Source organism: Myotis daubentonii, chromosome 12 (assembly GCF_963259705.1).
Source record: "Myotis daubentonii chromosome 12, mMyoDau2.1, whole genome shotgun sequence".
In the NCBI taxonomy this organism is placed as follows: Eukaryota; Metazoa; Chordata; class Mammalia; order Chiroptera; family Vespertilionidae; genus Myotis; species Myotis daubentonii.
In genome coordinates, this window is record NC_081851.1 from 10,898,345 (window position 1) to 10,919,952 (window position 21,608).

Below are 21,608 nucleotides of genomic sequence, written 5' to 3' on the forward strand. Positions count from 1 at the left end.
AGCCAGCAGTGGGCGCAGCCAGCAGTGGGCGCAGCCAGCAGTGGGGCGCAGCCGGCAGTGGGCGCAGCCAGGAGGGGCGCAGCCAGCAGTGGAAGCAGCCAGCAGTGGGCGCAGCCAGCAGTGGAAGCAGCCAGCAGTGGGCCCAGCCAGCAGTGGGGCGCACCCAGCAGTGGGAGCAGCCAGCAGTGGGCGCAGCCAGCAGTGGGAGCAGCCAGCAGTGGGGCGCAGCCAGCAGCGGGAGCAGCCAGCAGCAGGAGCAGCCAGCAGTGGGGCGCAGCCTGAAGTGGGCGCAGCCTGCAGTGGGGCACAGCCTGCAGTGGGGCGCAGCCAGCAGTGGGCACAGCCAGCAGTGGGGCGCAGCCAGCAGTGGGAGCAGCCAGCAGTGGGCGCAGCCAGCAGTGGGCGCAGCCAGCAGCAGAGGAAGAGGATGAAAAGCCAGTGGCTACATAAGTGTCTTTTTTCACTTGCTGGTTCTCTGGAATAAACATCAGCAGGTGCTATAAATTTCTGTTTTGAAAATAACTTGCCTATACCTTGTCTTTAAAATATATTCCAGCTCCGGACAGTGTGCGCAGTGGTTAGGGCATCGGCCCGTGGGCGAAAGGGCCGTGTGTTGGATTGCCGGTCAAGGGCACGTACCTGGGTTGCAGTGTGCCCCCGCCTCGGGCCAGGGTGCGTGCAGGTGGCTAGTCGGCGTCTCTCACATTGATGTTTCCTCCCCCTCCCTCTCCCTCCCGCCCCTCCACTCTCTGAAAAGCAGTGGGAATCCTCGGGTGAGGATTAGCCAGTGAGTGCTGTGGACAAGAGCGTCCCCCAGGCTGGGCAGCAGCGTCACTAGCCTCCGGACAGAGCAGCGGGAGGCGGAGCTCCTGAATCCCTGAAGCCCCGGTGCAGTCCAGTGAGACCAGGTGTCGGGACGCGACCTGTCCTGTGTCATGTTCCATGCTCACGGGAGCCGGAACCGTGTACAAACACAGCAGTGTGGGCAGAGCAGCCAGACAGCGCCCCGCCGTGCCCGCCCCCGGCCCCGCCCCCCTGCGCCGAGCTGGCTCCGGCCCTCTCCCTGGCGGGAGGGGAGCATTTACAGAACCAGGTCACATGGTGGGCACACAGGGAACCTCCACAAACTCAGACGTAGAGGCTTTACAGGCACAGTTTTCCCTGTTACCCAGTGAAGTTAGAAAACAAATCATAAAAAGACCCTCTCCAGAGTAACCCACGGAGTGACGTCGGCGGCTTAGCCAATCCGCTCTGTGCCACGCAGCCCCCCGTGCCACGCAGCCCCCCTGTGCCATGCAGCCTCCGTGTGCCACGCAGCCCCCGTGCCACGCAGCCCCCCCTAACCACGCAGCCCCCCGTGCCACACAACCCCCTGTGCCATGAAGTGCCCGCGCAGGAGTGGCGGCAGGAAGGTGGATCCACCCGTGGCAGGATGGGGGCCTGCTCCCCAGCAGCCTGGGTTTTGGAATCAGGACACTCACCTTTCAGTGAGTCTAGCCTTGCTTTCCCCCTCCACTAATGAAATATTTAAACCCCAGCAAGGCCCTTCCCTCTCATCCCTGGAGAACAGGAGCCCCTGACCAGTTTATCACAATGGAATTGGAGCTCAGGTCTTGTTTGTCAGCATCGGCCTCGCCCTGGGATGCCTTCTGTTAGCCACGCCGCACATCCTGCTCCTGCGGACGCTGCCGGCGGTGGAGGGAGCAGGTGAGGACCAGCTTCGTGAGGAGCCGGTTCTGGAGTTTGGATCCTAGCTCAGGCCCTTTCTCGCTTTGTGGGTTGGACCAGTGATTTCATTTCTCCTTGCCCAGGCTCCTCTTTGTTCAGTGTATCTGTGGGTAGATTCTATTTCGAAGGTTTGCTGTGAATCGCTGGTGAGCGAACATGACGACAGCCATCTCTCGGGTGCTGGGGATGCTGGTCTCCCGCCCGCATCCTGCACCCCGGGCACTCGGGCGGCAGCGTGGCTGGCCCACCCTCTGGAGAAGATGGGTGCTGAGCCAGCGCTCAGGGCTGCACAGGTGAACCTGGGTGCGTAGGGAAGTGGGAAGACAGCTTAATGAGCTTCCTCGGAGCTGGAAAGCCGCGGGGCTCCAGCGCGTGTCCCGCTGACGTGGTGCGAGTGGTGGCATGCCTGGGAAAAGCCACAGGATGCCACAGGTTCCTGCCAACGCCTGTCACCTCCTGGACGTCTGGCACGTCTTTTATCTACAACACAGCTTGAAACTTTAATAAAGAGTTTATATGGTATTTTAGTTGCTTCTGAGGCTGCTTCGTTGAGGCCTCCTAATGCAAATGCACTATTTTTAAATATTTGCAAATAAACAACAAGAGGGGGAGCCTTGCAATGAATGAGGAAGCGCTCCTAGAAGTATTCCTTTTCTGTGCTGGCCATGGCACCATCCCTCACTCATTGGTTTCCTGTGGCCGCCGCAGCAACTTGCCACAAACTCAGGGTCTCCGAGGAGCTGCGCCTTCGCCTCCGGCTTGCGTCACAGTGAGCACACACCTGGCCCGTCGGGTCACCAGGAACCTGCTGCCCAGAGGACTGTGCAGTGTGGGGAGGAGCCTAGTGAATCCTGACTGATGAGGAAGGGTTCCTGGGACACAGCCCACCTGCATGGCACAGTGTGCTGCAGCGCGAGGGTGTCGGTAACCACCCTGGGACACAGCCCACCTGCATGGCACAGTGTGCTGCAGCGCGGGTGTCGGTAACCACCCTGGGACACAGCCCACCTGCATGGCACAGTGTGCTGCAGCGCGGGTGTCGGTAATGACCCTGGGACACAGCCCACCTGCATGGCACAGTGTGCTGCAGTGCGGGTGTCGGTAATGACCCTGGGACACTGCCCACCTGCATGGCACAGTGTGCTGCAGCGCGGGTGTCGGTAATGACCCTGGGACACAGCCCACCGGCATGGCAGTGTGCTGCAGCGCGGGTGTCAGTAACGACCGTGGTTCCCACCCTGTGCCCTCTGTGCTGCTGTGTGCACAGCTTCCTCCTGGCTCCTGCGTGAGGGCTGTCACTGCCTCTGTTATGGAGGAGGCAGCCGGGCCAAGGCCGAATGCAGGACTGGCGGGTCCCGTGGGTCGGGTGACACTGAGCCCCACCCTCTGAGATACTGCATTATCGCGTCTCCTGAGCACCTGGGAGGCTGGGCAGGGACTGGTATTCCGCTTCCCAGAAGAAGCTGGAGTCCGGGGTGGACACACAGGGTTCAGCTGAGCGTTCAGATTCTTGACTCAGGTCCTCTCTTTGCCATTATGGCCGAGTGGTTCAGCTTGACCCCGAGACCTCTGTGGAAATGTCTGTGACTGTTTCTGGATGTTGCAGGAGCACAGGCTGTCATGAGGAGCAGGTAACCCAGCGGGATGCAGTTCGCAGGATCATGTTTAGGATGAAAATCGGGCCTAGAAACAGTTCCCCAGCTCTCGGGGAAACCTGCACGCTTGCCCAACCTCCACCGGCCTGCCCAGCCCTGTTGGCAACGAGAAGGACTCGGCGTTGGCCGGAATGCAGTGCTGGTGTGGGGCGAGGTGGGGGTGCTTTACTGCACATTGAAATGGCTTTAATGAGGAAACATCCAGAAATACATCCTGTTTACTCTTTAAGTTACCCACAGGAGTCTTGTATCCATTCTGCTTAGTGATCCCACCTAGTTCCTGCCTACGCCTGGGCAGCCCTTCAGCAGCCCCTGCTTTGTGGCCCCTGCATTTATTTGCCCCCTTCCCACCGGGCGCTCTTCTTTCCCACGTGCCCGGGCCCCTGAGGGCAGCAGCCTGGCGTTGGCAGCAGGAGCCTTGGGGCAGCTGTCCTGGGCCACAGCTCTGCTCCTGAGAATGGTGATGCGTCCTGGTTGACCAAGGAGGGCGCGCCTCCAGTCTCCTGACAGAACTCTTTCAATGAGGGTTTGGGGAAGTGTGGGATCAGGTATTAAGTTGAGTTTCAGAAGCGGAAGTGTGTGGATTGGTTGACCGTCAACCATGTACTTATGATTGCTCCAGTGGGGTGCTGTGATTGGCTGACAGTCAGCAGAGCTGGAGCGAGTGGTATTTGGTGGACCTGATGGGGTGAAAGAGCTGTTGATGGTAGCCTTCTGCAGTGCTGAGTAAGCACTTGATCGGCCGGCTGCAGTGTAGTGAGGTGGCTGTTGATCGGCCGGCTGCAGTGGAGTGAGGTGGCTGTTGATCGGCCGGCTGCAGTGGAGTGAGGTGGCTGTTGATCGGCCGGCTGCAGTGGAGTGAGGTGGCTGTTGATCGGCCGGCTGCAGTGGAGTGAGGTGGCTGTTGATCGGCCGGCTGCAGTGGAGTGAGGTGGCTGTTGATCGGCCGGCTGCAGTGGAGTGAGGTGGCTGTTGATCGGCCGGCTGCAGTGGAGTGAGGTGGCTGTTGATCGGCCGGCTGCAGTGGAGTGAGGTGGCTGTTGATCGGCCGGCTGCAGTGGAGTGAGGTGGCTGTTGATCGGCCGGCTGCAGTGGAGTGAGCTGGCTGTTGATCCGCCGGCTGCAGTGGAGTGAGGTGGCTGTTGATCGGCCGGCTGCAGTGGAGTGAGGTGGCTGTTGATCGGCCGGCTGCAGTGGAGTGAGGTGGCTGTTGATCGGCCGGCTGCAGTGTAGTGAGGTGGCTGTTGATCCGCCGGCTGCAGTTCAGTGAGGTGGCTGTTGATCGGCCGGCTGCAGTGGAGTGAGGTGGCTGTTGATTGGCCGGCTGCAGTGGAGTGAGGTGGCTGTTGATTGGCCGGCTGCAGTGGAGTGAGGTGGCTGTTGATTGGCCGGCTGCAGTGGAGTGAGGTGGCTGTTGATCGGCCGGCTGCAGTGTAGTGAGGTGGCTGTTGATCCGCCGGCTGCAGTTCAGTGAGGTGGCTGTTGATCCGCCGGCTGCAGTGGAGTGAGGTGGCTGTTGATCGGCCGGCTGCAGTGGAGTGAGGTGGCTGTTGATTGGCCGGCTGCAGTGGAGTGAGGTGGCTGTTGATCGGCCGGCTGCAGTGGAGTGAGGTGGCTGTTGATCCGCCGGCTGCAGTTCAGTGAGGTGGCTGTTGATCGGCCGGCTGCAGTGCAGTGAGGTGGCTGTTGATCGGGCGGCCCCTGAAGCTTTTTACTTTGACTGGAAGCTGTCACAAGTCCCTTAGAATAGGGTTAAACCCACTGCTATAGCTAAGGAGCACCAGCCGTTGCCTAGGAACTTTGTGCTTTCACTGACTTAGAATCCTAGGTTTACTGGGTTGAAATAAATCTATCAAATCACAGACCACACATTAGACCCTCACCCACCCACCCACCCAGAGTGGGCACAGGAGCCCAGGTTTGGGAGCCGACGGACCTGGGCTCAGCCCTGACTCTCCTTTAACAAGTCACTCAGTCCCTGTGACACTGTCTCCTGAAGGGCACCCCCACCCTCCGAAACGGGGAGTTGTGTTGACTGAGTGACTGAGTGAGTTCATGTGTGTCAGGTTCCGGCTTACGCTCACATTTACTTTCGTAAACCGGACATTTGAGGGGTCGTTCCAGCCCCGGGTCTGGCGACCAGGCGTGCAGCCCGTGACTCAGGTCCCTGCCCCGGCCATGAGGGTTACAGGTTGTAACATCCAAGCACAGGTCTCGCTCCTGGAGGTGCTGCTCGTTGCTCTGGGGGAGCCCAGGCACCCGCATTCTTCAAGCTCCCCTGTGGTGTCCCCAGTGCACTGCAATGGCCACGCCGGCCAGCTCCACACCCAGAGTCTTGCAGGAGATGAACATGTTGCTTTGATTGGTCTTAAGCGCTGTGCTTTTCTTCTTAAAAGCTCTTCTGAAAATTGTGGAGTTAAGAAAAAACCTGATTTAAATGGGATATTCTCTGAGTCCCATTCCTATTATTGCTCTCATTATTATTAAAAGACAAAAACAAACAAAACTACCTTATGACTTTCAAAATCTAAGCCGACAGGAAGCCGGATCATGATGGAGACAGCGGTGGGCTTGGGCTCCGGAAGCAGTTCGGAGTTGTCTGCCTAAAGGAAATGAGCGTGGTGTGAGCTCCGTCCTGTCGGTTGGCGTGTACATTATGCATACGTTTTATTAAGGCCCGGTGCACGAGATTCGTGCACTGGGGGGGGGGGTGGTGCTCCTCAGCCCAGCCTGCGCCCTCTCGTAGTCCAGAAGTCCTCAGGGGATGTCTGGCTGATGGCTTAGGCCCCTAAGCCCTCAGTCAGATGTCCTTAGCGCTGCCGCGGAGGCGGGAGAGGCCACCACCACTGCAGTTGCTGCTGAGCCCTGCTTCTGGCTGAGCAGCACTTGCCCTGTGGGAGCGCACTGACTATGGGGGCAGCTCCTGCATTGAGCGTCTGCCCCCTGGCGGTCATTGCGCATCATAGCTACTGGTCGCTCCACTGTTCAGTTGATTTTCATATTAGCCTTTTATTACATAGGATTGCCTCCTTCCCAAAAGGTTTATTATCTCTAAGTTTTGAACTTAATTTATAACAGAGGAGACCGTCATTCCTTGTAAACTTCTACAGCATCTGGTAGAAAGCGTCGTGCTATCTAACATCGTCTTCATGCCTCCAAGGCCTCAAAGCGCACAGGTTGCCCCCCTGTAACATAACGGGACCCCCTTTTTGTCAGAGAGGAACAGGGTTTTAGTTAGTGGCCTTCCCACTATTCCTTTCTTTCTAGTTTTGAGGGAACCTCTAGTCGGTTGAAGGACTGCATATTGAATTTTCTTGCTGAAAAACGACTGGCCCGCATTGTACCTGAGAAGGGTGGCGCTGTTGATGCTTACACTCATCTTAGTCATGCAGGTGTCCCTTTGCTCTTCCTACTTCCAGGATGGACTTCACCTTGTATTCGTGGCTGTTAATTCACCTTTTACTTTGGAATCGTGTGTGCACAGCTCACCCTCGGTGTGGCGCACTTTACGGGACTAGAGTACTGTGCGGAGTTGTTTCCCGGAGCCAGGTCTCTGTGCTCTGCCAGTCCCCACCCCGCCCCGCCTGCAGTTGGAATTGTTGAAGGAAAAGTTAGTCATGGCACTTGTAAAGCACCGCAGGGCGTACTCTGCAGGGGCTACTGCATGCGAGTTTGGCAGGTGGGGGTGAGGGGACTGAGCTCAACTCCCGACCCAGGAAGGAGAAGGGGAGCCTGCAGCCTGGAGCAGGTGGGAGAGGGGCGTGCACAGCCCGGAGGAGAGGGAAGGCATCTGGCCGAACGGACCAGCCGGGCTCTTCCTGAAGGCGGCCGGGTGGTCAGGCTGAAGCTGGCTGAGGGGGCGGATTCTGGCTAAACCCGCGTAGGCTGATTCTTGTTAAAACTGAGCAACGCAAAGATGCATCTGGAAGTACGAGTCGCGGCTGGTTGGGGAAGGGGATCCAGAGGGGCCTGGCTGAGTTTGGTGAAAGGGGCCTCTGTGGGGGAGACCTGGTGTGGCCTCCCGGGTGGCTTCTTTCACTTCGTAACGCCGTCGAGGCTTCTCCACGTGTTTCCAGGGCTCGGTAGCTCGTTTCTTTTTATCGCGTTAGCTGGATGGACCACCATTTAGTTATCGGTTCATCTACTGAAGGACACCTTGATTGCTTCCAAACATTGGCGATTATGAACAGAGCTGCTGTAGACATCCATGTGCAGGTTTCAAGAATAACTTTATGTTTATTAAAAAGTCGCAAAGGTAGTGCAAAGCATTCCTGTGTACCTGTCCCCTTCCCCCAGCTCTCCTGGTATTAACATCTTCTGTACCCACGGCACACCTGGCCACGGCACAGCTGGCCACGGCACACCTGGCAGAGCTAAGCAAGTGACATTGGCACACCCCTGGTAACTGGACTTTATCTGAATGTCACCAGGGTTTCCCTCCTTTTCTTTTTCTGTTTCAGGATCCAGTGCAGGAACACGGTGCATTAGTACCACGTTTATTTTCATTTTAGTTTATAGGAAGAGCTTGAGTGTGTGTGTTTTATTAATTATATTCATAAAATTCAGCGTATACTAAGGCAGGGGATGTAAGCATCAGGTGTAGGAGCTGGTGCTTAGTCAGATGAACACATTAGTTATGAAATCGTTGCTTAGAACATTTTGGGGACCTGTTTTTGTCTTTGGCAGAGCGTGCAGGAGTCCCAGGGTCCCAAGTCAAGGTCTGGTTTTAAGGCTGCTGGTTCCAGACAGAATCCCGAAGCTATGGAAGGCAGGCCGTGTCAGGGTTGAGTGCCCCAGACCCTGGAGGACAGCTGCCAAGTGGCAACAAAAGCTGTCAGGCGCACCCTGTTGCAGGCTGATGCCGGGGACGTGTCTGGTTGGTCTCTGACGCGCTGCTCTGCCGCAGGGGGACCACATGAAAGATGACAGAGGAGGTCATCGTGATCGCCAAGTGGGACTACACGGCCCAGCAGGACCAGGAGCTGGACATCAAGAAGAACGAGCGCCTGTGGCTGCTGGACGACTCCAAGACGTGGTGGCGGGTGCGCAACGCCGCCAACAGGACGGGCTACGTGCCGTCCAACTACGTGGAGAGGAAGAACAGCCTGAAGAAGGGCTCCCTGGTCAAGAACCTGAAGGACACGCTAGGTGAGTGCTCGCGGCCGGGACCCAGGTTAGAGCGAGGAAGCCCGGTGGGTGCTCTCTGAGGAGAGAGTTCATCATTTGTGTTAAAAAGAAAAAAGTTTGTTTTAAATGTTGACATCATTCTAGTTTCCTTTTTTAACCTCTGAGAAAGAAGAGACTGGATGGAGAGGTAGCACGTTTGTCATTTCCGTGAGATTTCCGAGTGTGGAGTCAGGTGTAAACTGCTCCCCCTGCTCCTCTCGGGCTCCCACCTGCGGGCGGGCCTGGAGGGCAGTCCCTCCCCCGGAAGTGCCCACTCTGCTGTTGCCGCACAGATCTCCTCCCCGACGAGCCTGTCCATCCGCGCTGTGCATGGGGAGGAGCGGGGAGGAGCACCTTGGACACGGGTGACTTTCACACCACAGTCCTGGGCAGGTTAGCTCAGTCGGCAATGGGGCGAGCACCGCTGTGATGTCCCAGGCCATCGGGTCACCCAGTGGGGACTGCTGGGGCTCAGCTCTGGTGGCGTCGGCCAGCGGCCAGCTTTCTCCCCACGTCCTTTCTCTTCTCCAGGTCGGAGATGGGAGGGACCACCTTGAATCACCTGAAGTGAAGGGACCAGCCTTGCCTTTGTATTTTGTGTGCGCATCAGGCTTGCTTGCAGTAGTTATCGCTTCAGATTATGTGAAAAAGTATCTTTGAGGGCCTTTCTGAGAATAAGTGAACTGACCTGCCGTTAAACAAAGTGATTGTTGCCTCCTCCCGTGATACCAGGTGGCTGTGTCTGAGGCTGCTGGTTATCGCTGGAGCGTGTGCTATTGAAATAAGTCAGTATTACCACCCGTGCTATGTTTACTTGAGTTTTTCCTTTTTATCTTTAACAAGAGCATATTCTTTTCATTTAGGGGAGAGGATGACCGGTGGGAAAACTGAGCATTATACACGGAATGCATTGGGTATTGCAAAGTATTTGTCTTTATTTTATGCAATCTTGAAAAGTCTCATTCTTCAAAACCATATAAAGCCTGCATTAACGGGCGGTGTTTTGTGCTGTGGATTAGGTTATGCCCAGGCCTGGAGAAGCGGAACGCGGGCCTGTGTGGGTCACGCCAGCTCGCCAGCTGTCTGAGATTCGGAGTCTGATAGAGAAACCCCCTTTTTCATGAGCAATCTGACTCTCTCCCACTAAACTGACAGCTCTTTGTCTTTGTTCTCCAAGCAAGGCACTGGAAAGAAACATTGTTGTCCTATGCTTATAACTCTTAATTAAAGAAATGTTGCCGAAACCGGTTTGGCTCAGTGAATAGAGCGTCGGCCTGCGGACTGAAAGGTCCTAGGTTCGATTCCGGACAAGGGCATGTACCTGGGTTGTGGGCACATCCCCAGTAGGGGGTGTGCAGGAGGCGGCTGATCGATGTTTCTCTCTCATCGATGTTTCTAACTCTCTATCTCTCTCCCTTCCTCTCTGTAAAAAAATCAATAAAATATATTTTTTTTAAAAAAAGGAATGTAGGCTGCATGAATAGGTAAAAACTTAAAAAGTGCCTGAGCTTAATTTTATTTATTTTTTCCAATTTCAGCTTTTCACCTACCAAAGTGCCTTTAAAAAAATTTTTTTTGGTTCTACTAAACATTGTTGACCTGTTTTGTCTTCCTTCTTACCCATTTTTAAAAAATATGTTGTCAAGATTCTAGTGCAGAGCTAGGCCTGCGTGGCTCAGTGGTTGAGCATCAACCTATGAACCAGGAGCTCACGGTTTGATTCCCCATCAGGGCACATGCCTGGGTGGTGGGCTTGATCCCCAGTGGGGGGTGTGCAGGAGGCAGCGATCAATGATTATCTCTCATCACTGATGTTTCTATCTCTCCATCTCCCTTCCTCTCTGAAATCAATAAAATATATTAAATTTAAAAAAGAAAGAAAGAAAAAGATTCTAGCGCAGAATGAAATGCCCAGAAATGGAACGAAATACCAGGAAGTAAAATAAGGCAAAGCAAGCCTTCTGACTTATCTAGAAATTCCCTTGAATCCTTGTTATTTTTTCCTTCAGTTTGTAGGAGAAGACAGAGCTTCAAATGGGAACTATTAACCACAGCTTTTGCCCAGTGTTTAGTTTTTCACGAGCCGTGATCAGAGCTGTGACCAGTGCAGCGAGCTTGTGGACTGCGGAGGAGGCCGGCACCCCAGCCAGCCCTGGGGCTGGGGCTGGGGCTGGGGCTGGGGCTGGGCCTGGGCCCGCGGCCCCACCCCGACAGATGGCCACCCAGCTCTGCTGGAACACTGCTTCTAAGTCATCCAGTTCCATTTTTGGAGAACACAGATTGTTAGAAAGCTCTTCCTTAAATAGATTCAGAGCTTGCTTTTTGCTTTCTCCTGTGGCTCATCAGCCCTTGAGAGCTGCGCCGAGTGGGGGTGCCCTTCTGTGGAGGGACAGCTCTCGGCAGGCTGTCCACACAGGCACACGTGGCCTGGGACGCGTTCGTGCCCAGCAGAATATATTGTGAAAATACACGTGACATTGTATCTGCAGCATCCGTACCTGTTAGCAGCAGGTGACACTCAGAGTCTGAGGTTGCTATTTCCACCCCGCAGAGCACTGCTCCCCTTGTCGTATGTCTTTCTGTTTGGATGGATCCATCATGCTCTCAGAACCCTGCTTTTGTTGGGCAAAGACCTTGTTGCTTCGGCATGAGTTTTTCCCTGCCCTTAAGTAGTATCAGAGAGCAGGAGGCACCCCGACATTTCCCTGCCCTCGAGCAGTATCAGGGAGCAGGAGACACCCTGACATTTCCCTGCCCTTGAGCAGTATGAGAGAGCAGGAGGCACCCCGACATTTCCCTGCCCTCGAGCAGTATCAGGGAGCAGGAGACACCCTGACATTTCCCTGCCCTTGAGCAGTATGAGAGAGCAGGAGGCACCCCGACATTTCCCTGCCCTCAAACAGTATGAGAAAGCAGGAGGCACCCCGGCATTTCCCTGCCCTCGAGCAGTATCAGGGAGCAGGAGGCACCCCGACATTTCCCTGCCCTCGAGCAGTATCAGGGAGCAGGAGGCACCCCGACATTTCCCTGCCTTCGAGCAGTATCAGGGAGCAGGAGGCACCCCGACAAGAATCTCTGTGGCAGAGAGAGACCTCCTTTGTCTCCACAGCCGGACGGGACATGGCACTAAGGGGCCAGCCCCTCCTGCCTCCCAGGGGTCTCTTTGCTGGAAGAGATGGGGGCTAAAGTGCCCATGGCGCCTGCTCCCTGGCTGTCTCCGGGTGCTGTCAGTGGCAGTGCGCTCAGATCGATGGTGCAATCAGAGACTATCTCCACTGTGTGTTAGAAGGGGCGAGGACGACGTCAGAAACGACCCTGCATCGCTGAGCTTCCGGTAGCTCCTCGTGGCATCGTCACATTGGTAGTTTGCCCTGCTGTGGAAACCTGCCTGCTTCCGAAATCCAGGCTGAGTCCCTGGCAGATGCCTGGCTTGGAACAATAGCGCCGGACTGGCCAGCAGTCACGGTGCCATAACTGCGGTTTATGTCTGTAATGGCCGGTCACTAACTCTGTCCAGGTCTCGCCTCCCTGCCTGTCCCCATCTGGTGTGTGGAAGCTGGTAGGAAGTTAACGTCATCCCATGTCATGCTGGTTAGAGCAGCTTTGAGCAAGCAGCACCTTTGACAAGAAGATCTGTTAGGGAAGGGTGACCTTTCTTCCTTTTCTTTTAATAATTTTTAATCAAATAAAATGATCTGAGCTCTTGTTTGCACACAGGCAAGGCATTCACGTACTCTGGGTCTCCTCTGGTACCCACCTTCGGTCACCAACAGAGCTTCTCCGTGGGTAACGGTGGCTGGTGTGCGGAGGGCCCGGCTGCAGCTCTCAGCTCCTGTGCGGAGCCTGGTTTATGCAGTCACGGCCCGACGTTTCACGGCGCTGCGCTGTGTCCTCAGGTGTGAGAAAGGGGCCCGGAGGTCTTTTCACAGCCATTCCTTCAAGCTAATGGAGAGCAGTTTTTGTATCACTTCATGGTAACAGCTGGAACCCACAACCCCAAAGGTTAACTCTTTCCCGTGGCTCAGCCCAGGTGCTGACCCCGGTACACAGAGCGGCACACTTCCACCTGTCGCCTCTGCTCCCAGGCGCACGGCCCGTGCTAACCACGTCCTTAGGCGTCGGAGCCGGAGAGAGTGAGCCGCCCGGTTTGCTGCTGGAGCACTTGTCCCCGTGTGACACACCTAAGGCAGTGAGAACCCTGCAGGGGTTAGGACCCCCTCTGTGGCTCCTCACCGCTGAACACTGTCACACAGCCCTTGCCCTGCACTGGCTTGAGCTAAAGCCTTTGGACGAGGAGGGGTGGTCCCGTGGGGACATTCACACGGCTCCGAGGCCCGTGGATGCTAGGATTGACGTTGGCGGGGCTGAGTGGCTTCCCCAGGACGCACTGCCAGTCACGGGGAGGAGACAGATGGGGCTTCCGCTGAAACGGAGGCTTTCACTCCCCGGTGGACGTCAGGGTTCAGTGGCTGGGCATCGGCGAGGACTCTGGCAGCGACGGGCACTGAGAATGTTAGAGGACATTTTAGTGATGACAAGTTTTCTATTTTAGAGCTGAAGCACTTATCGGTAAAACTTAAATGGGGTCCTGAGTGACACCGTGGTAACCGCCAGGCCACGTTAGTTTCCTGATTTGGGTGGCGGTGCTGTGGTCCTTGCAGTGGAAATACACACAGTATTCACGTGATGGGATGCCGCACCGGCACCTCCTGGCACGGCTGAGGGAAAGCAGTGCTGCTCTCGCAGTGTTTCGTTCATTAAACCCACGGGCAGCGTCAGGGTGGCGTGGAGCCCGCGCCCAGGTGTTGCGTGGCTGGTGGGGCACGTGTCTGCATGGCCACAGTGTCGCAGGGCCTTAAACGTGGCCTAAGCCTCTCGGAGCGCAGGGGCGCCCTGAGGATCTGCCGCGATCGGACCTTAAACATGAGGATAACACCGGTATAAACATGTCCAGCTGGTTCTCCTTCGAATGGATTTCCCAGTGCAGGACCCAGAACATCTGCCATCACCTGCAGGTCTCTCCCTGTCGCCAGCTCGCCCGCGAGGAAACCCCTGTGTGGGACCAGCCGGACGGCGTGGAGCCGGTCAGTCTACGCGATCTGTTACCGGGCGACAGGGAGAGCGGGGTCAGAGCAGCGTCCTGGGCTCGCAGCCTCCGGATGGACGGGTGCAGGATCGTGGGTCTTTGCTGAGATTATGCGTGTCCTCAGCGGTAATCAGTGCTGCAGCCTGTGCCTGTGGCAGCCCCCGAATTTCAGTTGTGCCTCCTCACTCTGTCCCTTGGAAACCCCTTCTAAGCCACGTCATTCCCCCCTGAGTGGCCTTGGCAAGCAATCACCAGAGGCTGTGAAATAGGGGTGCAGACATTCTGGGGGGGTCAGCATGGCGTAACGGTGTGTTTGGGTCAGAGCAGGAAGCCTGGCCGGCGCTGCTTCCTCTGGCGGGACATAAGGAAGCAGGCGGTCTAGCCCTGACTTTCTGAGGCTTGTCTGGGAAAGGGACGCAGGCTCCATACGCAGACTCATGCGAAATGGCACTGCCCTGCTGTTCCCCTGGGAACGGGCTGCCCCGCGTGCAGTTCAGGCCTCTCCCGTCTCCCAGGAAGCTGCTCAGCACGGCGGTGGGGGCACCCACGTTCAGATCCAGGCGTTACCAGACAGCGGCTTTGGCAGCTGTGAGAGCTGAGCCTCTATGAAGCGGTTAAGGGACACTTGTCCCTTGAGATTGGTGAGCCTCGAGTGCGGTCATCACGTAAAGACTACTGGGCTGAGTCGAGACTTGACGAGGAGGTGGGGCTTTAATTGCAGGAGGAGAACACACGTGAGACCCTGAAGGACACTGAGCCCGCTGACTGGCATGCAGGGGGACGTTGGGGAGTCCTGAGTGACTGGGGTGCACCATACGGGGAAGGCCCTGACCACGAGGCCTGATGGCATTTGAAAAAAGAACCCCCCCCCCCAAAGGCTTCCCCCCGATGGGGAGAGGAGCCCACCTTCAGGGTGGATGGCAGGCTTCCGATCCTGCTGGTCGGGAGGGGCCTGGAGGGCACCAGTTGGCCAGCAGGAGGCTGGGGACAGAGCTCAGAGCCACTGAGGGGTGACCCTGTAGGTCCTGAGCCCAGCAGTGGGAATGGCGGGTGACAGATCAGAGGGATTTTGAAGGAAAAACCCAGGATCTGTGTTGACTAGGGATGGGACAGCTGGGAGGATTAGTCACGTGTGACTCAAGGGTTTTTCAACATTTTTTTTTTTATTGATTGATTTGAGAGAGGGAAGGAGAGAGAGAGACAGAGACATGGAGGTGTTGTTCCACTGGCTTATGCAGTCATTGGTTGCTTCTTGTATGTGTCTTGACTGGGCATCGAGCCCACAGCTTTGGCGTATCGGGATGGTGCTCTAAGCAAGTGAAGCCTGAATGAGGGACCAGCAGGATGACTGAGATTGAAGGAAGCAGGACGAGACACCGGGCCCTGAGCACAGACCTGCTTGAGTTGGAGGTGAGGGCAGGCCATTGAGTGAAGAATCCCAACTTCAGGAGACACAACATTTAGATTTTTGTCGTAATGTGCTTGCTATGTTTAAGTGGCTTCTTGGCTTTTGGGCGTCTATACAAATGATTTTCCTGAGGCCCGCAGTGGAGACCCACACTCGGAGCAGCTGTGGTGGCCCAGCCAGGCGTTCAGTCTTTGTTTTGTCCCGGGGTCCCCGCCCACTGTGGAGAGCTGTCACCATGGCCTCCCGGGCAGGAAGCCCCGAGGCCCTGAGCCAGCCGGAGCCCAGGCTCCCCAGCCCACGTTCCCTGTAGAAGTGTGGCCCACACACCCTGAAGCCAAATAAAAGCTAACACAGCAGAAAAATCCAAATCGAGACTCCCGAACTGATTGTGTATGCATTTTTCCAGCGTGACCAGTAGTAATGATTTCTCTCTGATTTTGCCAGATACTGTGCTGGGTGCCACATACATTTTTGTTTAATCTTCACAATAACCCTAAGAGGAACATAATCACTTTTCATGTGAAAAAAAGTTGAGACTCAGAGTTCAGTGCTGTGCCCAGGAGCACGGAGGAAGTGGCGGTGGGATTCCGACGGACCGGCGTGCTGGGCTGCAGCCTCCTGCCCGTCCTGCGGGGTCTGGGCTCCGCTCGCCTGGGGTGGGGATGGCGCTGCTGGGCATTGATTCCGTGAACCAGTCAGCCTGGCGGCACACCCGCAGCCGGTTGGGTTGCCACCCTTGCTGTGGCCCCTCCAATGCCAGGGCCAGCTCCTCCGCTGAGCATTGCTGCTCCCCTGCCCCAGGGAGTCACTTACTAATGATGTCCGGTTCCTTCCGATTCAGGTGAGTGGGAGCCATTCATTAAATGATGCAGGAGCTACATCCTGCATATCTCCTTTCTCGTAAATTGATTTTTACTTTGGCGCCGCTTTTGTCCACAGCGAACACGCACTGTGGCTGCTGCACGCAGTGCTGTAGTCATCTTTCTCACACAGGGTTTCTTTGTATGACAGGTTTCTGCACGCAGCTTTCTCAGCATCGCTATCTCTGAAGTGCCTGCATCCTAGACAGTCATGCATTTTAGACAGGCATACTTGTTTGTTTGTTTTTAAAAAGGGGGAAGATTTAAAAAAATCACCTATGATCTCATCACTCAGAATGCTTCTGTGTCTATAAGTCATTGTGTCTGTCTGCTCAGTGTTTATACACATATATAATCAAAATCGCGTTGCATGGGCAGGTGCCTCCCTGCTGTTATCAGTACCAGCTGCCCCGGGGCAGGTGGTCCAGAAAAGGCCAGCCTTTCGGCAGGTGCCCAGCCCGACGTGCCGGGGAGGAGATGGAGTGAGCACGCTTGCACACGCTGCCTGGCTCGCCAGATGCTCACGTGTTCTGTGCATTTTATAGTCCATGTAAGAAGAGATACAAATCTTTAGGGTGCATCTGTCTTAGAAGAGGTTTGTTTTCCTGGGATGAATGTTCTTCAAGAATAGGAAACCACTGTTAATCTTCCTGCAAGTCGCTTAAGCAAACCTCGTAAACTGAGTCACTCTCTAAGCAACCAGTTTTTCGTGTCAAAAGAGAATAGAAGGCCACACCACTCCTCAATGACAGTTTGTATGTAATGTGTTAAGAAGAGTAAGATATCTCAATGTGATTTCTTTGTCTATTTTTGCCTAACAAATATATGAAAAGGACCTTGGCAATTTCTAACCCTCATTAGGGTGTCATAACTGTAAATTAAAAAACTGGATTTCCTTATAAAAATTAAGACAGTTTTACTTTGAACTAAGAAAGGGATGTGGCTACTAGTCACAGTATTTCTAGCGCATATTTCAGATCTGTGCTTGATACATTTAAAAGCAGGGCTTCATTACTTGATCTCGTTTTCATTTAAACTTTCAGCTTCGACAACTGATCTCTTCCACGTTAAGACAGGGACTCTGCGGTCTCAGAGTTGCATTACCTCCCGTTCCCTGTTGTATGACCCACCGTTGTGTGGACGTGCCTTGCATATCAGGTGATGATTTAGGATTCTGTCCTGTGAGCTGTTCACAGGAGAAACGCCCTCCCAATGTATTGCCCACCTAACACAGAGACTTTTACAGTAACTGGTGCCAGCCACCAAAGTGAACGTGGATTTGTTTTTGTAGATCATAAGCGTCCAAGTATTTAGAACCAAAAATGTAAAACAGCTAGCCACAGATTAGTGGGAGGATAATTAGGAAATAGAGACAGAGTGTTAAAGAGAATACTAATGGGAGAACAGCCAGGAGGGCTGGGAAATGGCGAGGGTCTGTGCCCCAGAAGGTGAGGGGAACGATGTGCAGGCTTATGTGGCTTCGTGAAACCACGCTGCTCTGCCCGGGCCCTGTGGTCCCCTCGTGTCCTGGGGAAGGGCAGGGACCTCAGGTCACGTGTTTCCCAGCACCTGGCATCTTGGTTGCTTCTCATTAAAATTATCGTAAAGATCATAGAAAACACCCTTTCCTGATGAGAGAGTTACTCAGAGCCTTCAGTTTTTTGTTTTTCAGTTTTCATTTTTATTTTAAACTTTTTGGCAAGAACCACTGCAGCAGGCAGTGTCACGGTTTTCTTTGGCATCAGAACGGGTTTGAAGATGCCTTGGTTCCCGGGGATCACTGTCGTCCAGAGGCCCGTGGTCAGTCACTCGTGGAGAGCCTTCAGTTTTAGAACACAGAAGCATGGACTCAAAGTGCCCAGAGACGCGAGTAAAACCCTCCTACCGGTGCAGGTGCTGACTGCGTTTCCCCATCTGGCACTCTCTTTTTCAGACCGTCCATATGTCCCGAATGTTGCTTTTCTCTATTGCACGTTCTGTGTGTCCCCTGGGGACAGGCATGGGGAGCATGGGGAGGGGGGGTCCTGGCATGTGCTGCGTTGCTTGCTGCAAGGCCGGCACTGCTCCTGGTGCCTCCTCCCCCTGAGCCACTGCCCGTGCACCTGCGCTGCACGGCGGGCAGCTGCCAGCTGCTGCGGACCACCGAAGGCCACTCCTTGGTGGGCTTAGCCAGGCGGGCGGGTGTTGCTCTGCACATCAGCCTACGTCTCCTCCAGTTCTCTTCTGTCTAGAATTCAGTCCCCGTGACTGGCCCCTTCCGCTGCCAGTGCCTTCTCCCGCCATAGCTCACCACTGCCCTCTCTGCTCCTGGGCGCAGGGTCGGGAACACCCCGGGTCTCAGAGCCGGAGCCACCTGCGGGCAGCTCTTTGCAACATTTTAAGGCTGTGGCTGCCCGTTTCCTCGTGGAGGCAGGCCGACCTGCGGCGGCTGTGTGCAGGGTCTCATTTGATTTCGCATGTTTGGTGTTTTTTGCATTTTTTGTTTTTTAAGGAGTAAAGCAGTTGATTGTCTGAGTGGAAACTTTTGCAGGTGGGTGTTTAGAAGGAGAGCATGAACTAGTAGTGAAACGAGCTGTTCTTATGCCACTAATTTAAGTTGACTCAGTCTATAATGTTTAATCTAAGAGCTAAGAAAAGCAGTGTAGTGACGCAACATGGCTGTGAGGCTCCAAAAGGGCCACGTGTGTTCTTCCGTGGGTTTTTCATAGCCTCGCATGTTCCGTTCAGTGGGAAGGTGACGCGCAGCTGAGAGCTGGGCTGTGTGTAGGCTTCAGATGCTGGCAAGGGCCCTGGAGACAGCCTGGCCCAGAGCTTTCCTCGGAAAGTCAGGCAGGTTGAGTGACTTGTCCCGGGTTGCAAGGACTCTTCACAGCTGAGGCAGGTCCCGGCTGGCACGTCCACAAAGCCGGATGTACGGCCAAGAGCTGCAGGCAGGAGCCCAGTTCCCTCCGCGCCCTCCCCGGAGCGCAGGCAGGAGCGAGCCCGCCACGCCGCAGGCCCCGCGTCTTGGTGACCAGTGTTGCCCGTGGAAGGCAGCGTGTGGCCTCCCAGCCTTCTGCCTGCTCAGCCTCGGAAATGGGCTCTCTCTCACTCCCTGTGTGAAGGCCCACTTTGCGTTATGGAGCATCCTCCCCGAGCCTGTCCATGCCGTAGCCTGAAGAGCAGGAGCGGGTGAGACCTGCCCAGGCACATTTTGGGAAAGAAGAGCTAAGTGGCACCCACCTGTCTCGTCTCCATTGGTCCTGCCTTTGTCCTCAGGGGGAAGGAAAACAGTTGGATGTAATAATGGCAGTAAACACAATGACAGCTGCCGTTTGGGCTCTGGCTGGGTCCCAGCCCCAAGGCTAAGCCCCACGGTGTCACAGCTGTCCTTGGAACCGAGGAGTAGAGGCGTTGTTGACTGGCCGTGGTCTGACGCTGCTGGCACAGAGGCTGGGCGTGGAGTGTGGTCTGAGGAAGTGGGCGGGAGCCTGGTGCCATTGTCTTTGCCCACCCCTGGCCACCTGCATGAATATGCTGCCGGTTCTCATCTTTGTCTATTTGGCACGTTTGTTTTACTTGGGTGTGTGCCGGGGTCCAACCCCTGCAGGTCCAGGGGTCCCCAAAGGTGTGGACAGAGTCGGCGAAGAAGGAAGGACACGGAGACAGCGCTCAGTTGATCAGCAGCCTAGCCAGGATCTCCAGCCAAGTTCTGGTCTGGATCTCCAGAGAGGTTCTGCTTCGGATCTCCAGCGAGGCTCTGCAGCCATGTTCCCTCGCTAGGTTCCCCAGCCAGGCTCTGTCCAGGTTCTCCAGCCAGGTTCTGTCACCAGGCTCCAGTCAGGCTCTCTTGCCAACCTCTGCAGTCAGGTTCAGTCCAGGATCCCCCACCATGTTCTCTCCAGCAAAGTTCCTCTGTCTGCAGGTTCTGTGTAGGTTCTGTCCTCCTGGCTCTCTTCTAAGTTCTGTCTCTGTCTGTCTTGTTACATCTGTATTTATACCAGTTGATTCAATCCTATCAATCTCTATTACAAAGGTTAGGGCGTTTCTTATCTCCATTCCAGGGAGTAAAGATTATGTAGCTTAAGCATGATTGTTCATAGTTAAAGTGATTAATTACCCGCCTGGCACTTAGTTGAGGGGTTTTATTCCCTCCCTAACTTCAGGGGAAAATCCCTACCTGGGGATTCAACCTTTCTCGGAGAGGTGACCTTGGTTAAAACACAGCGCCAAGAAGGTGAGCAAACATATTAAGAACTGTATGCCATATATGCCAGGTCCCTTGAAACAGCAAGCATGGACCGGCTCCCGGCAGGTGTGGTCTGGGGTAGATGCATGCACTAAACTTGCCAGTGGGCTGACACGTCAGGTAATATTGCAGAATGTCATATACTGCTATGCCTCGTACACCCTTTTGCATATTAAAAAATGCTTGTGCTGATGGATCCAGTGTATGTGTTGAGAAGTATTAAATATGTATTGTTAATTAAAATTAAAAAAATTCTTTTCGTTGGCATCTGTTGCCATTTGACTTTCACATTTGAGGGAGAGTTCTGTACTTCTGAACCATGCTGTTCAGAGTTAAATATTGTCATGTTATTTGCTGTCTGCTTGCAGATGAACGGGCTTTCTTAAGAGCAAGGGTGGAGACTCCAGTCCGGAGGCCTGGACACGGGACCTGTGTGTGGGGGGCCCTTTGACCCTGACCCTGTCCCTCTGGGCTGATCCTCCAACATCTGCCCACTGGAGGGGGTGCTAGGGATGGGGACTAGCTCCTTTGTCCCCCCTTCAGCTGGCAGCCCTCCCCAGTCATTGTGAGTTTGCCTCAGGGATAGCAGCTCCTTCCAACTTAGGAGTCGCCTTCCTCCCTCCCTCCCTCCCTGTACTTGGGACAACACCTGAGGTGTGCATTCCTAGGAACGATGGGAGTCAGCCTCCTCCATTCATTCCAGTTTGGGGGCGAGCAGAGGGGGGTGCATCAGGAACCAGTGTACCTTGGGCCCCTCAGACACAGCCCAGCTAGAGCTGGGCCTTCCACCCTGGCCCCTGGCCTTACGGGTGCGAGTGTCCGGCCCACAGTGGGGTCTCACAGTTCTGTTGAAGGGTGGAAGGAAGAAAGAGTCGTAGGGGGGCTTGGTGTGTACTTGGGGGGTGCTGGGTGCAGCATCAGTCCATCGGTCTGCTCCTAAGTAGTCTTGCCACAGTCCTGGCAACACAGGTGGGTGCCCCCGGAGAGGTCAGTCTGGAAGGATGGAGGAGTGTGTGACATGGTGATGAGACAGGAAGTGGAGCGTATTTCCTGAGCAAGCAGTTATTGAATGCCAGGCCCTGAGGCCACAGAGGGACTAAGATGGGCTTTCTCAGGGGGGTAAAGACGGTGCAGCGAGTGGGTGCTGAGCAGAGGTGGGTGGTGCTGTGGAGGCTGCGGGTGGGGAAGGCTGAGAGTCCCCTGATGAGCCGGGGTGTCCCACGGGCCAGGTGCCTGTGACCCGGTCAGGGGCGTGCAGATGGACTCAGCTTCTGGAAAAGACTGGTTTTCACTTTTAAAAGTTATATTTAAGCCGCTAGAGGAAGGTTTCCAGGCCCAGCTTCATGCTCAGCTTCCCTCGTTCCCACCACATCCTGGCTGTCTTCCTTCTTGTTGTCAGGACCTTACAGAGTGGGTGGGGCTGCTGGGGCACCCAACGTCAGTACCCATAAGGCTGGGGCACCCAACGGCAGCACCC

At 55.2% G+C, this 21,608-nt stretch overlaps 1 protein-coding gene across 3 annotated transcripts in view; it reads left to right on the forward strand.

Moving 5' to 3' along the window:
* NCK2 (NCK adaptor protein 2) overlaps positions 1-21,608 on the forward strand; it is a 145,538-nt gene that overhangs the window by 92,848 nt on the left and 31,082 nt on the right. For all 3 annotated transcript variants that reach the window (XM_059658950.1, XM_059658949.1, XM_059658948.1), the window contains one exon: positions 8,290-8,531. In XM_059658950.1, the coding sequence (XP_059514933.1) occupies positions 8,306-8,531 (226 nt within the window). In that variant the 5' untranslated portion in view covers positions 8,290-8,305. The remainder of the gene's footprint in view (positions 1-8,289; positions 8,532-21,608) is intronic.